This window comes from Crinia signifera, chromosome 11 (assembly GCF_055691185.1).
Source record: "Crinia signifera chromosome 11, ASM5569118v1, whole genome shotgun sequence".
Lineage (NCBI taxonomy): Eukaryota > Metazoa > Chordata > Amphibia > Anura > Myobatrachidae > Crinia > Crinia signifera.
The window spans coordinates 61,029,201-61,046,071 of NC_139227.1; the positions used below are offsets into that span (position 1 = coordinate 61,029,201).

The window sequence follows — 16,871 nt, forward strand, 5'->3', positions numbered from 1 at the left end:
TTTGCTTCTGCTGGGCTGTACAGACAACACCCCTATCCTACATACCTAAACTATCCACTTAGTATGATTGACTAAGTGGATGGGGGAATTCACTTTATATATGTTATGTTAAGCTGCATTTGGTTTTGTTAAGCGCACTGAACCCCGAGATTTTAGTTATATATTGTTATTTGGTGTAATGACTATGTATGTGCCTTTGCCGCCTTACTATCCTTCTGAGTACGCTCTTAGCTTTTAGTTTATGTTCACACGTATACCAAAAGTCAATAAAAATTATTGAATTTAAAATCGGATCTTTTTCATACATCATTTTACCTGAGTTACAATAAACCTGGTGATCCTCTCAGGAAGTCTGCCCTTATCACTGGACAGGATCATTTCCAGCATGTCACCATGCAGCTTTTCCATCACCACATAAATCCGCTCTGGAGTCTCACACATAGCTTCAAGGTCAACAACAGCAGCAAAGCGCAGGTTCTGAGGGAACAAAGAGTCATACTGTTATCAGGCAGTACAGCATGATAGTCTTGTATGGGACAAAACCTGACATTCATATGTATCAAGCCTAGGATAGAGATAAAGGGCCTGATTCAGACCTGTTCTCTAGGGTGTATATACAAGCAGCCTAGCGAACAGGTCAGCGCCACCCGCCGAACGTCCAGTCACCCCCCCCGCTAGCATGCGTAGGAGAATGCAGCCAGAAGGGAGAGATATAATTTGACGCCGCCAACCAACAATTGATTTTTCTTCCCTTCGGAAATAAAAGTAAGTGAAAACTGATTTTTATTTTAAATAGAGATGACTGAAATGGGGGCAGTCGCTGACATCCCCTTTTCATCACACCCAAGGTGATTTCTTTTTTATTGTTTTAGGAAAATAGCAATTTATCCAGAGTGATAATCATAATCATCATAAAAAATCATGTGACATCAGCGACCCGCACCGAGCAGGCATCGGTCCACCTGCGTTCCACCCAGCGTTTTCATGGGGGCGCACATAAAACACAGGGTGTTCCCCTGACCCAGCCCCCTGTCCTCCCCCGCCCACCCCCCCACTGAAGCCATTCGCTCCCGGGGTTTGCACATGCGCACAAACACGCATGCACAAACCCCAAACATCGGGAAAGGTGTCAAATATGGCCCGCTATAAGTGGGTCTGAATCAGCCCCAAAGTGTATATTAAGAAAGTACCAGCCATTTTACAGGCTGTACTTTCAATGACAGGAGCTGATTGGTTGGTACTTTATCTCTTTCTACTTTATCCCTTTCCAAAGTTTGATGTATCTTCCCTTTGGTTTTCAAAGTTGGAGAGATCCTGTTGTATGACAGGACATCACAGAATCTATCGGACAATGACAATACACACATGTGAAGATATTGCTAATTGACCGACATAAAAAACAATGAAAGTCCATTTTGAGGCCGCACATGAGAAGCAGCAAAGAAAACTCTATGACCAACATAATGGAGCATATGTAATGGCGTCTGTTAGGTGAGGGATGCTGGCTGAACTCTGATGTTTCTTTTTAAAGGGGCAATTATTAACAAAGCAAAAGCATAGCTTGCAAATGATTGATGTCTTTAAAAAAAATCTAACTTTGATATAAAAACACTGCTGCTAAAGTAGTGCATGGAGAATAGAGAGAGTCAACCCCCCATCCCATCCGCACTTATCTGCTGGGTAATGGGAATCTACTTTAAAACCAGAGAATTCTGTGGGCATTCTGGAAAAACAGTGGTATACATGGATGGACCATACTTCCTTTAAGCAATAGCAGCATAGGTGGAACTACAATTGGTGTAGCAGATGCAGTGCAACAGGCCCCCTGCGGACTAAGGGGCCCACTGCTACTCCTGTCACCCTCTTCCTGTAACCCAATGTTTTTTCCTGTAACACTTTGCCTCCCCCTGCCTCTACCTGTCACCCTCTGCCTCTCCTGTCACCCACTGCCATGTTACATATTGTGAACTTGGGTTGGGGTGGAGGAGGGTGTAACTACCATAGGTGCAGGGGGTGCAGCTGCTATGGGGCCCAGAGCTGAGAGGGGCCCACTTTGCCTTTCAAAGTATCATGTGCATATACATTTTTCAGCATTAGTTGATGAATAGGGGCCCTTACAAACTTTTGCTATGGGGCCCACATGTATCTATCTAGCTACGCCACTGGCAGGGCACATTTCTAAAAACTTGTCATGGTTGTATGTGGATTCAATTTTCTTTGCTTTTCTAAATACTCATCTAAAAGTATTATCTATTGAGCAACATAAAATAGTTAGTAACAGGTAGAATTTTTTTTACTAACAATGTATAATTTTGCTTCAAAGCATTTGAACATCTAAGGCTGGATACACACTTGACAGATATGTTATAGCAGTGAACGGACGGCTGCAAAGGTATATGCATATATATACTAATTGGCTGCTCAATATATTGGTCTCTGTAATGCAGTTGGGTGGACAATTGAATTTGCCCACCCAGCTGTGACATTGGGCTCTGCAGAAAGTAAACACAGCACAATGCTCCAATATATCTGTAGATATATCAGGCATTGACTGTGCTTCAGTTTGAAACAATATATGTTAGATTTTTATAGTGAATATACTCATACAGTTAGAAAATTTTAGCTGACTGGACAAAGAAATAGTTCAATAATTATCAGTCAGAGCTGATCATAAAAGTAAAATCTTTCTCAAACGGGAAAATCCATGTGCATTTTCAGGTGGAGCAATGTAACATTTGCAGAGAGAGTCAGATTTAGGCGAGTTATTTTCAGTGGTGCAAGTAAGGGGGTATGGCGTACCTGTAAGAAATATATTGCAGGTATGCCGTACCACTTCCCCCTGCAGCTGGTGCTTTGGCATGCTGACTCACCCAGCAGAACGGAAGTGATGTGACAGCCAGGCAGAGTGCGGTGGGCTGCCCAGCTGTCTTCTGAGCAGGTCCTCGGCTATCTGAAATATCGCGCTGCGTTGCCAGCCAATAGGAGCTCGCGGCCCGGCAGCCAATCAGGAACAGCTCCTATTGGCTGGCGACCCGACATTTCAAATAGCCGTGGACCTGCTCAGAAGACAGCCAGGCAGCCCATCGCTCTCTGCCCGGCTGTCACATTGCTTCCGTTCTGCCGTGTGAAACAGCAAGCAAAATCAGCAGCTGAAGTTTGGGGAAAGTGGTTTCAAACAGCCACGGAATAGCTCAGAAGACAGCCGGGCAGAACACCGCCCTCCGTCCGGCTGTCACATCACTTCCATTCTTCCGGGCTTGCGGCTGTCACTGTGAGCCTCACTCCCCCATGGCAACGAGCATGACCCGCCCTTAGCAGAGCATGTAATCCCCTGTGACAATGAACATGAAACCCCTTGGCAATGAGCATGTTATCCCCCATAGCAACAAGTATGTAATCCCCCATGACATCGAGCATGAAGCCCCTGGCATTGAGAAAGAAACTCCTAGCAATGAGCATGTGGGTAAGTGGAACTTATGTGGCATTATATGTAATGAGCATTTCAGTGTGTGGAGTCATGCGTAATGGGCATTACAGTGTGGTGCATAATGTGTATTGGGCATTACAGTGTGGGACATAATGTGTATTGGGCATTACCGTGTGGGGCATAATGTGTAATGGCCATTACGGCATGTGGTATGTGTAAGATTCATTAGGATGCGTGGCATAATGTGGCCATGCCCCTATTGTCATGTAACCACTCGTCTAGTTTCATATGACCATGCCATGCCTACTTTTGGAAATAATTTTTCCTTGCGCCACTGGTTATTTTGTTTCTGTGCAGGGTAAATACTGGCTGCTTTACACTGCAATTTAGATTTTATTTTGAGCACATCCCACCCAAATCTAATGGTGTCTGCATATGTTACATGCCCCCTCTGAACTGCAACATGGTTTGGTCCATTTGAGAAAGATTTTGCTTTTATGATCAACTCTTTATCAGGTCCAGTGGACACAGCTATCTAAGTTATATACTATACTATATACTAAGAAATTATCAAATGCATCAATACAGCCAGTAGCTTTACCTGCAGTATGGCCACCTCATTTCTGAGTTGACTTTCTTGTCTACTAGGAAATCTGAGTTTATCAATAATCTTCACTGCAACATCTCTCCCAGTTTTTCGATGCTTTCCTAAAACAAAGAAACAAATAGTAAAACATATATTTATGCATTGTACGCTTTTTTATTTTCAAAATGATTGAGTTTGGTCACAGTTATAATAGCAAGGAAAACACAAAAAATACAATTCATAAAGAATGTAAAACAGATGAATTTACATAATAAAAATCCCCCAAAACTTTGTACATAACTACTAAGAGTAGAGAAGTGGAAAAGTTGCCCATAACAATGAATCAGCCTCTAGCTACCATCGGGGCTGCCGACAGGGGGGTGCAGCTGTCCCAGGCCCTGGCCTCTGGAGGGGCCCGGGCAGCTGCCCAATGTGGCACAGCGCCACCCCCTCCGCACCCGCACAATACCTCTCCCACCCGACGGCCCCCCATCCAGGCACGCACAATACACCATGCAGCCTGCAGAGTGCCGAACTTAGGATTCAGAGGGGCTCGGCGCTCTGCAGACTGCACTGTGCAGTGTGAGATACCGACCGTACGTGAAAAGGGAGATGCAGCGCTGCCACTGCTGGTTGCTGCTGGTAAGTAATGGTAATTTGGGGGGAGGGGGGGGTTGTGTGCTGGCGGGCTGACAGGGGGGGGGTGGGTGGGCGCCAACATTTCTAGTGGCGGCCCTGGCTGGAAGAAACTGACTGATTGCTATGGGCAACTTTCCCATTGGCCACACTTTAGAAGTTTTGATACATTTCTCCCAAAAGGCACCGCCATCTGGGCTTCTTTCTGAGTGGGATTTTATCGGATACCTCTTATGCTGGTATGTACTTATAATTCCCAACATTCTAGATGTCCCAATCGATATTCCTTAATAAGGGGCATTACATCTGCAAAAGGGGTGTGGCTTCATGGAATGATGCAGCCACAAGTCACACCTCCAGTTTGCTGTCACTGTGGGCAAATGCCCCAAGTCCATCTCTCCTGTAAAGCTGCTGCTATGATAAGTGGATCTCCCAACTTGAAAAAATATTAATGTATGAATTTGTGGATATAAGTTCATCTAAATAATTACTGTCCATGGAATGACTGTAACTTTGAGCTGAAAATGTAATATAATCTAGTCTTATGTACTAAATACATGGATTACACACTAGACTTTGAGCGGTCAGATTTCTAAAACTAAATGAATCATCCTTTTATAAGCACATTTCAATTGCTTTACTAAGAATCAGCTGTCCTGATATAGGCCTTTATTCAGATCTGCACATGTTACATTTGCCTCACCTGCAGTGCACATGGTTTTGCCCATTTTCCAAACAAATTTGTACTGCAATCAGATCTGAATAAGGGCCAAACTGAATACTGCTTCCTATTTCATCAAATAACATGGAATGTGAAATTAACACTTACCACCATACACAATGCCAAATTGCCCTGAGCCTAGAACTTCATCGGGGAAGATCTGGTACATATGACTGATATCCTAGAATAAGAATAATATATTATGTGCCTATGACTGTGTTCTTTATTTGGAGAAATATTATGCAAGCTGATTGAGGTTTAATGAATTACAGTGAATAGATTACCCCATGTAGAGGTATCATCCAAGGGAGCATAATATACTAGTTTACGTCCACAGTTGTAGGTTTTATTGATTGCACCAAATGTGCCTGCATGTAAGTGAATTTTTGAAGCTTTAGTAATACCACTTTCAGACAGAATAGCCCCTAAATCCTGGGTTTTACTTGGCATTTGAGTGCCGGTTTGTTTTGCAGGTCTCAGCCTCACACAGAAAAGCATATAACCACGTTAAACATATTCTACCCAGTAATTTGCCGATTAACACTGGTATTTCTTCTGTGTGAAAGCGTCGCCAAGGGTCAAAATTCTCAGGTCTTCAAACCTGATAAATTCCTGGGACAAAGTCCCAGGAATTTCTGCCTGGGTTGACCCTTTCACACAAGAAAATAACCAGTGTTGAACGGCACATTATAGGGTAGAAATGATTAACCCGATAATTTGCATTTCTGTGAGAAAGGGGTATAAATAAATTAACTAACAACTCCAGTAGGGAGGATAGCAGTGAACAAAAAGAGCTCTTCATGGTCTTTTTTGTACATCAATGCAACACATGAATAAACAGTAAAAGCACATGTTCATTTTCATGTATTCTCCTTTTATTGTCAAACAAATGCTCTTTAAACTAGTGGAAAACTAGAACCAATGTGATTACAATGAGTTGCAAACTGATGAACTCACCAAATTCTGCTGTGGTGCCAGATATTCCCCTAAAGAAAAGATAAAATAAACATCTATAACACTGATACTACAAACAAGTGGCAAAACCTAAAACAAAATGATTGGATATTGACTACAAAAGATACCTGAAAGAGGACCACTGCTTACAGTACCTGTAAATCCAAATATAAAACAGCCAAGTAAGCTAATTCACTAATATATGATCTTGCTTTTGTTTGCTACGGGAGTTGCTGGCTGTGCCTCTTGTCCCTCTCTCCCATGAATAGATGCTGCTTGCATGTGCTGCTCCCCGAAACAGAGCAGCAAGTGACAGGGGTCCTCCCAAAATCCCCCCACTGCAAAACACTATGACTCGCGAAATGGACAGGGTAATGGTGCCCATACACATGTGAGATATTACGTGCGATCCATGGGGTTTTCGACAAATCACATGGATTGCATGCTATCGCATGTGTCACCTGACGGGATGCGTGGGCCCGCCGGTCGAATCCCACGTCGGCAGCGGTAGTCAGCAGGGTGGGCAGTGGTGTAGCAGAGCTGCTAGCAGGAGGGCTGGCGGGTGGCTGTGTAGTGGAGCTAGCAGCGGGTGGCAGTAGGGCTGGTGGCAGGTGGTAGTCAGCGGAGCTTATGACGGGCGGCAGAATTTAAAAGAAAAGATTTCAAAAGACTAGGTGGCCCTCAAATTGCCTGAGAGAGCTCTCCGCCTGCAGACAGCGACCAGCTCCACTACATCACCGTCCACCAGCCCTCTTCCAGCACCTGATGTGTCATCGCAGGTGGCATGCGACATCGGGTTCTGGAGAAAAGCATTTCAGTTGCCATCAGGTGCGATGAGGCATTGCATCTGATCGCACAAGTGTATGGGCACCTTAACAGTGCCAGAAAAAAATGGACTGTCCTGCGAAAATTGGTACAATGTATACATTGTCGGCAGCACTCCAGTAATAATTTAAGGAACTTGTATATTTATTATATCGTCATCAGGGCATAAGCAGTTACAAAACTGATCCACCTTATATTTCCACAAACCAAATGAACACAGTGGTATCCGAAAGCAAGAGTGCATCCACAATCAGTGACGTCATCACTAGCAACTTCAGCTGAATTCGGGAGTGCGAATGAGTACACCATTGATAGAACTTGGCCGTATATTTCCATGAGTTCTATGGTGGTGTGCTCATTTACTAACATTCATACTGCTGAATTTGGCTACGAATTCAACAGAAGACACAAATGGAAAACTCTCCACATTTTCCATGATTATTTAGCTACGGCCTTCATGGATCAGTCAGATCTGTGCAGGCATCTCTGTGTAAACAAATAAGATAACTAAATAATTTAAAACCGGTATGAGGTCCCCCACCAACACCAAATGAGCAAAAGCAGCCCCGGGTGAGTCAAAACCCTTGACTCGCAGATAACGATCTCAAAAAGATTGGAATCGGTAGTTGGGAATTTATAACTTTCTATATTTTGCCAATTCCATACAAATCACTGACCTTCAGAGTCCATCAATTGGCAAATCGAACCAGCATTGGGGAATTGCATTTCTTGCATAAGAAATTAAAAAATCTCCTCTGATAATAATTGTACTCTTAAGAAGCAATATAACAGTCACTGAATACCTCACCTGGAATACTTGATGGAGCTAAATCCTTTGGTGTGGTGCTCTCATTCATTCCTGCCATCAGGGCTTGACGGATCATTCTATACCAAGTATCTCCAGAATCTGCCCGACTCTGACCAGTTTGTGTACTGGGCCGACGCTCTCCCACATAATACACTAAGGCGTCTGTCAGTAGCTCAAAGCAGTGAGGTGTTTCCCCATCCTTTGTGAGCTCATTTACTTTTTTATCAAATGCCTCAATATGAAGGATATCAGATAGCGCCAACTCCTAAAAACAGGTTTGGATTAAATGTTATGCATTTCAGAAACAAATCTGTCTTCTAAGAATGTATCTATTTATTTGAAGAAGTATTTCTGATGGATCCGATACGTAATCCCGGCGGTCGGGATCCCGGCGGTCGGAATCCCGACACTGGAATCCCGACCGCCGAAATCCCGACATGGGGGGAACGTGGATCGCCCCCCCTTGCGGGCTCGCTGCGCTCGCCACGCAGCAGGCCCGGTGCCTCGCTACGCTCGGCACGCTATTTTATTCTCCCTCTATGGGTGTCGTGGACACCCACGGAGGGAGAAAGTTTCGGGATTTCGGCGGTCGGGATTCCAGTGTCAGGATTCTGAACGCCGGGATCCCGACCGCCGGCAAATTGACCGCATCCCTTTCTGATAATTACATTATTTTACTTACTAGGCCTTCCATTTATGAATCTACTATAGTAAATTATATATATATTTTTATACAGTATGGTACTTTTTTCCAATGATTAGATATTATTTCCAAATCCAATGCCAACCTTATAGGACAATTCTGGTCCATTCTGGGCCAACAAACTGTTGACATAGTAAATTGTGGGGACATGGGGACATGGGCGGGACAAATCCGGGTGGTGTGAAAACGGTAACCGTGGACTGCAAAGAGGGACACTTTTGCCCCTCAGCAGCATTCCAAAGAGGGTCTCAGAGCCCCCCCTACCCCCAAGTACCTTTATCAAGTCCAGGGAACAGGAAATCTGTATGCTTGAAAATAAGAGAGAGATCAAGATCCAGAACTGAAGTTCAGGAGGGATCAAACTTTTAGCCAAAATGTCTGAAGAATAGAACTGGTCCACCAGATATGGAAGAAGGACCCAGTGGCTGAACAGAGTCAAAATATTGTTGCATATGGTTGGGACGACATACCATTGGCCAGATACACTAAGCTTCAAAAGTGATCAAATGGAGAGTGATAAACAACCAACCAATCTGCTCCTATCTGACATTTTTCAAACACAGTCTTTGATATGGCAGGCAGGAGCCGATTGCATCTGGCCCCATATCTATAATAGTTTATAGACATTTAGAATTAAAAACCAAGAAGCATCTGCCTTCCTATACAACTTGTGACCTTATCTTTCAGAAGGAAAGTGTTCTACTAGAATGAGATGAGCCATGAGGTGAACAAGCAGTGCGACCATGTTGTTAGAAGGGTCTGGGTGTTCTAGAGAAAAGTTAATGGGGTTTGTGTGAATGAAATGTCTAAGCTGTCTAAGCTCCTGAAGCTGCTGCGAAGTGCGGAATATACCTCTGACAACAATATGATAAAGAAATGTAATAACTGTCCTAGACCAGAGAAGGTAGATGTGGGTGGTCCAGGCAGAAAATCAGGGTTACTCCAGAACGACCTTAGAGGGGAGGGCATTGGAGCTATTATTGAGTATTTGGCATTACTTCTGTGCCACAGAGTAAGTTATATGATGTTTTAGAAGTTTTAGTAAATAAAGTGTCAGTGGCTTAGCAATATATACAGTAGGTATATTGATGATATACAAGATAGACATGTGAGAATGTAGGTACAACATAACTTATTATCAGGTATGGGAACACAGTATTACAATATTTGCTCACCTTGTAAAACTTGCCACCAGCCTCATTATGGAATAAGGTGATAGTTTTACTATCCAGCTGCCAGTAATGCTTCTTCCTCTGTGGAGGCAAAATAGGTCACCATTACACATGGATGGGCTGGTTTAGTGTAGCACGTAAGACTATTTTGTGGATAGGACTAGTGAGTTTCTGTACTGTGTGCTCCGTGGGTAAGTGTAGGCAGAGATCCTGCATGCACTCGCCTGAGTAGCCTACAGTTCTGCCTACAAGCCCATGATGCAAATGCTCACTGATAGTGATACCAGTTACTTCCACAAGTGGACAGATTGTAGTAGTGCATCTACATAGATGTAGCCCTCTCTGACAACATGCAAAGACGCATATTTATTTAAGAGCAAGCAATGAGGCTGACTCAGACCAAGAGTGTCAAATACCTCCACGTAACTGTATCTGCACACTGCCACTGTTCCCAAATTGGTTTGAAATAAATATTAATATAAATATTAATAAGTCTACAGTGCACTAGCATAGTAGATTGCTCATGTAAAGATCGTAAGAATGAAAGGGGTAAAATCACCAGGTTCAACTTCTTTCACCCTGGAAATCTGCCCTACTTATAAAAAGGTTGTGTTTTTGTATTTGTAGAAAACAGTATAATAGAGAGAGTCATTTGCAGTAGATTCCATTGTTGCCTCACAATTCTGGTTTCTCAAGTTAAATACAAACCAGGACATTATCTGTATATCTTTTGTTGAGTATACGCTCTTAAAATTGTGAGCACCTTGTTAAGATAAAGTTGATTGAAATCTTGGTTTTAGATTTAGCTGTAGAATAAAAAACAATACTACAGATAGCCCATATTCACAACCAGCTGCATGGAACCTTCAATCTTGCATGCCCACAGTCATTGCCACCCATTGTACTAATACATAAGTGTACAGTACCTCTACAATTGGCTAGAAGAAACATCTGTCTCTGCAAATTGGAAATGATTATAAAAATGTAACCATGACAGAACCAAATAATAGTCTGAAGCCATGTGCTAAGGGCTGTGCCTGGTCCCCCAGCAGAAAGGTACGGGGGTCAGGATGTACTATGCATCGCATACCACCACTTTTCTGGTACACATCAACATTAATAACTTCGGTATGCACCTAGAAATATGCAAAGAACAGCCCCCCATCCCCCAGATGAGAGCTGTCTTTTGAAATAGAAAACTTCAGGGTTTAGGACCCTGGAGTCCTTGTGTGCAAATGCAGTGTGATGTGGTGGCTGCTGGGAGGGATCCAATTGGATCTTTCTGAGGGGGAATTGTGAAGAGAAGACTATAAGCTTATATTCGGTAATTACTCACCAGGTCCAAGCTCTGGAATATATCACATTTCAGAGCATTGTACATATGGGGAATATGGCTACATTTTGTAGACTTTTGCATTTAATACATCCCACCCAGGGTGGTAAAAGGTATTGGTTAGAATACCCACCCAATAAAGCCAGATTTTTTGAAGAAGCCCATATTTAGTCATATATCAACCCCATAAAAATCTAAGGGGGAGATGTATCAAATCTTGTGACCAATCAGCTTGTACTGTTATTGCCCTTTACTAGCATAGCCTGCTTGACAAATCTCCCCATAAGAGTGCACAAAAAGTGGATTTATTTTTATATATCTGCTCAATTTCAGATTGGTAAGAAACTCATATTACTACGAGTTTCAAACAACATTTGTTGCCATTGTTGTTCTATGCAGAACGCTGACAGGATTGGATATGTGCTTATTGCAACTTACATCATGACTGTACCTTATTCAGTATGATAAGAAAAGAAGACCAAGGTCACTTGTTAAGTAAACAACCCCTGTGATATGTAGCATGAGGGAGCAGATTGTGTAAGTATGCAGATGAGATAAAGTAATTAGACAAACCTACTAGTAAATTACCTCTGTGAACTCTATGATATGTGTTTAGAACTGGACCAAAAAAGAGATGTTTTACTCACCATGCTGTCCTTGCTAGTGAAATGGACAAGCCAGCCTTCCATAAGCACATAGCTGTTCTTCTTCTTGTTGTATCGGACTGACTGTACCACTCTCATGAGTGGGATGAAGTTACTGATCAAAGAGAGAAAGGAATTCTTAGTTAAGTTAAATACAATAATGGGATTTACCATGGAATCCTATCACATCAGCAAACTAATATACTGTATCAGCACTCAATAATTTCCTTCCTAGATAAATTATTGTATCAGTGCCATTTTAATATTTTGCAACTCTTTTTTTACTGTAGGTATGCTGGCTATATGATATTTTAGCATGTATGGTGTGACACCCATCTCAATGCCGCATAATAATGATCCTATTATTGGACATGTTTATAAATGCAATCTTATGATATATTGGTCTGTGTGAAGTAGCTTCCAACAGCACACTGGACGCTGGACAGTGGCTGATATTGGTACTTTAGTTCTTTCCACTTTCTCTCTAAGGACCCAGTGCCAGATTAAGGTCTAAATGAGCCTGGAGCTGAAAATTATCAAGGGCCTATTATGCGCATTAATAGGGGTTGTGGCCAGCACCTAATAATGTGGGGGGTGTGACCAGTGTTCTGGTTGGGTGGTCTGCTCATGGGTGTGTCTCTATTTGTGTAAATACTTTCAACTAATTATATATGCCTGAAAAGGGCAGGGGGCTGGCATAGGAAAAATGCAAAGGGGGTGGAAAATGGTAAAGAGGTTGGCATATGCAAGGGCCTGGCACAGAAAAAAGAGGGAAAATAGAAGCTACAGATATACTTACCTTCCAGCGGCGGCTGCAGACTTTGGGCTGAAGTGCTAACCATGTATTGCCAGCACTGAGAGCATCAGACAATATATATACACACTCCCTCCAGCCAAAGAGTGCTATGTATGTATGTATATATATATATATATATATATATATATATATATATATATATATATATATATATATATATATACGTGGGTAGAGATAGAGGCCACTCTCCAGACTGAAGGCAAAAGTTAATAAATACTTTATCTTAAATAAAGTATTCATTGATTTTTGCCTTCAGTCTGGAGAGTGGCCTCTATCTGTACCCACGTATAAATTAGATATCCATTCTATACAAAAGGATATTTTGAGTGTACACCCCAGCACTAATGGAATTTACTTGTGAGTGTCGTCCGATTCCTTGGAGATATATATATATATATATTTATATATATATATATATATATATATATATATATATATATATATATATATATATATATATATATATATATATATATATATATATATATATATAGCCAAGGTAGAGGTGCAGCACTCGGACTAATAAGGGATATGACTACTCCATCTGACGAGTTTTCAGTTTATTAACTGTTTTCAAATCACTTATATATATCCATACACACACAAAATATCTTCCCCGACACTTTGGTATCCCAAATCTGGGTTACCTCCTTAGGGGTGAGTCCATTCTGTACGGTCGCAGGAAAGTAGGCGGCACAGATAAGGCTCCAAACCTATTAAATATATACAAATTTCCTGTACAAATTTCGACACGCAGGGAGATATATTGCCGGGTGCTCTCCAAAGGTGCACCCGCAGGACGCCTATGTCCTGAGATACTTGCAGGGTGAGGCGGCAACAAAACTTGGAAGACAACATTTCAACATCTTTTATGTGATCACCTAAGTTTACCACACCATATACCCCTTATAAAAATCATGCAACACAATAGTAACCCCCTAATGCTGCTTTCCCACTGCAGACCAGTTTAAAGTACTGGTAATCTTAAATGGTATTTAAAACGGTATTAGCATTCCTACTGCAGCAGATTAACGTTTTAAATACCATTTAAGTACCATTCCCATTGCAGTGAACCGTGTAAAATGTAGAGTGCCTAAACCCCCCCCCCAGTATAAAGAGTGCCTAATCCCTCCCCCCCCAAGTGTAAAGAGTGCCTAGCCCCCCATACCTGCCCTGTGCCCCCACCTCCCCTCCCCTTGTACTTACCTGCACGGGGATGCAGGGCAGTGGGGAGGCAGCGGGGTCCATGCAGGGTACAGGCAGTCCCAGTGCCTGATGAGAACTAGTAGTTCTCACTTTGCGCATATGTAATGAGTGCACGTGCATAATAATGAGCCGCTCATTACATATGCGCATATGTAATGAGCGGCTCTTTATTATGCATGTGCATTCATTACACATGCACAAAGTGAGAACTACTAGGTCTCATCAGGCACTGGGACTGCCTGGAGGCTAAATAACGTTTAAGAGGCATTCCCACTGCCTCTTAAACATTATTTTAACGTGTACAGTAGGACGTGCTTTAAAAACGGGTTGAAATACCATTTAGCTTTAAACGGTATTTCAACTCTGGCACTTTCCCACTGCAACCTTAAAACGGTAAATTGCGCTGAAAATCGGCAATTTACAGTTTTTTAGCTGCATTGGGAAAGGGGCATTATACTGTACTTGCCTCTTACTTATTATGCCACCTGGAATTAGTGATGTGCACCGGCCAGTTTTTGGGTTTCGGGTTCTGATTACCTTCAAGTTTTGGGTTCTAATGGGTTTTGCCAAAACAGCCCCTAAACGTTTTGGGTTCTGATTTTTTTGTTAAAAAGCATAAAAACGGGCAAAAAATTTTTTTGCTCCTACGCTATTATTAACCTCAATAACATTAATTTCCACTAATTTCCCAGCTATTCTGAACACCTCACATTATTGTTTTTAGGGCAAAAGGTTGCACCGAGGTAGCTGAATAACTATGCTAAGCCACACAAGTGTGCAGCACAGGCACGTGGCTCATCTAGGAGTGGCACTGCAGCGGCAGACAGGATGGCAGCTTGAAAAACTAGGCCCCAATAAGACCCCTATCTGGCTTGATCATGTTTACGATGTGCAGCCGAATAGCAGTGGGTGTTTCGTGCAGCGCTGAGTTGGTCTGTGAGTGTGCTGTGCTGTGTATCTGCATATATCAGTTTAATATCTAATAAGACCACTATCTGGCTTGATCGTGTTGTTTACCACCAGCCAAAGAGCAGTGGGCGATTGGTGCAGCAAGCAATTACTCTCAGCAATGGGATTGGTCAGCTCTGTGATTGATTATAATTTATTATTACCACTGTCAAGAATGCAAACAGTTGTGTGCATTTAAAGACAAGTCCAGTTACCCCATGAATGACTCTAGGCAGTGGGATTAATGAATGGTGATGGTTTGATTATGTTTACCACCAGCTGAGGATCAGTAGGCGACTGGTGCAGCACTGAGTTGGTCTGAAATTGTGCTGTGATCTGTATATGTTTTAATCAGTTTAAAATCTAAGACCACTATCTGGCTTGATCGTGTTGTTTACCACCAGCCGAGGAGCAGTGGGCGATTCAGCAGCATTCTGCAGGCAGTGGCAGAAACGCTCCTGTCACTTAGGCCATCTTCTGACGGCGTTGGACTCCCTGCTCAAGGAAAGAGCTCCAACTCCTTGCACACTTTTAGGCAGATTCAATTGGGGCATCACTGTCTTTTTGCTCACAACTGCAGAGTAAGGGGGCAATTTATACCTGATCGCTCAGGTACGATTCTCCCCCAGTCCTGATGGCGGGGGTTTGCTCATGCATGAATGTGTGCTTGTGCAAACCCAAGGAGCGAACACCTTCGGGGAGTTTCACACTCACTCGCTCAATGATGGGTTAGAAGGGGGTGGATGCACGGGACCGTCCAGTATTTTATGAGCGTGCAAATGGAAATACTGGGCATACCCCTGTGAACACAGGCATGCCCATGCATCCTCGGGGTGGGTCGCTGATGTCACATGACGCCAGAGCCCGCTTGCAACTCGACAGATAGCGGGCATCTGAAAAGTAAGTATAGACTTAGTTTTCAGAGCGAAGGCTGGAGAAATCATTTGATTTAGTGAGCGACCATCGAATGATTATTCCTCCGCATGCGAGCAGATGTGTAAGCGTACACGGTATATGGTCATTAGGGCGACAATATTAAGGTCGACATACATTGCGTTGACCACTGAAGGTCAACAGGCCATAGGTCAGCACAGGCAAAAGGTCAACATGCCTAAGGTTGACAGGGTCAAAAGGTCGACACAAGCATAATGTCGACATTGGGAAGAACCACAGTCAAAAGGTCAACCTGGGTTGTTTCTTTATTTTTTTGAGTATTTCATGCCCTACCATCCATTGTGTGGAGGGAGAATAGAATAGTGTGCCGAACATAGCCCATAAAATGCTGGGCGTTCCCTTGCTGCTGCCCTGTTCCCTACCCTTACTGAACGAAACTCGCAAAAGCCGTTAGCTCCTGGGGTATGTGCATGCGCATACCCCCAATTTCGGGGGTGGGCCCCAATTCGGACCCGAATGAAAGGGTCTAAATCAGCTCCCATTTTTCTATAAAGGTTAATCTGTCCTAAATAGCATCCACTGTGTGCTTGCAGGGAATACTTTGAGCTGAAGTCGGGACCCCCGCAAGGACTACCTGTGATCGGAATTACTATGCCGGTTTTCTGTCGAGCCGTCATACCACATTCAAGCTGAATATCCAAATTGTATGTAGATTTTCAAGGTTTTATCTCTAGTCACTGCAAGATGCAGACTTCTATAATGGAGGATTTACCATCTGTAAAGCCATGCGCTGTTCTTCAGATACTTCAGAATACAAGGTACGCAGTATACAATTACAATTACCTGTCAAACATTGGGTTCTCACATGGACAAATTGTGCTGTCTGTACTCTTAACGGACATGCCTTCCTCTTCCTGTGCACTTCCACTGAGGCTGGATGGTCTCTCAGTGTCACTTTCATCTTCAATTTCATGGTTAAAATTTTCTCCATCTATGGTGTACACACGAGAAATGTAATTAGAGACAAGTCTGCCACTATTTGATTGCTCTCTTGTTCACCCCTGAAGATGGGTTAAATGACGGGGAGACTTATCAAAGCTTGTGGAGAGGTAAAACACCAACCAATTTCTGTCACTTTATAGGCTATGACAGGAGATGAATTGCTGGTACTTTATCTCTCCATTATTATTTTCTATC

The 16,871-nt window shown here is 42.9% G+C and overlaps 1 protein-coding gene across 3 annotated transcripts in view; it reads right to left on the minus strand.

The window, feature by feature from the left end:
• LOC146046198 (serine/threonine-protein kinase D1-like) overlaps nucleotides 1-16,871 on the minus strand; it is a 179,286-nt gene that overhangs the window by 32,116 nt on the left and 130,299 nt on the right. For all 3 annotated transcript variants that reach the window (XM_083165423.1, XM_083165421.1, XM_083165422.1), the window contains exons 8-15: nucleotides 16,518-16,665; nucleotides 11,813-11,924; nucleotides 9,836-9,913; nucleotides 7,958-8,222; nucleotides 6,328-6,356; nucleotides 5,479-5,551; nucleotides 4,029-4,135; nucleotides 316-477 (exon numbers count right to left, since the gene is read on the minus strand). In XM_083165423.1, coding sequence (XP_083021549.1) covers nucleotides 316-477; nucleotides 4,029-4,135; nucleotides 5,479-5,551; nucleotides 6,328-6,356; nucleotides 7,958-8,222; nucleotides 9,836-9,913; nucleotides 11,813-11,924; nucleotides 16,518-16,665 — 974 coding nt within the window. The remainder of the gene's footprint in view (nucleotides 1-315; nucleotides 478-4,028; nucleotides 4,136-5,478; nucleotides 5,552-6,327; nucleotides 6,357-7,957; nucleotides 8,223-9,835; nucleotides 9,914-11,812; nucleotides 11,925-16,517; nucleotides 16,666-16,871) is intronic.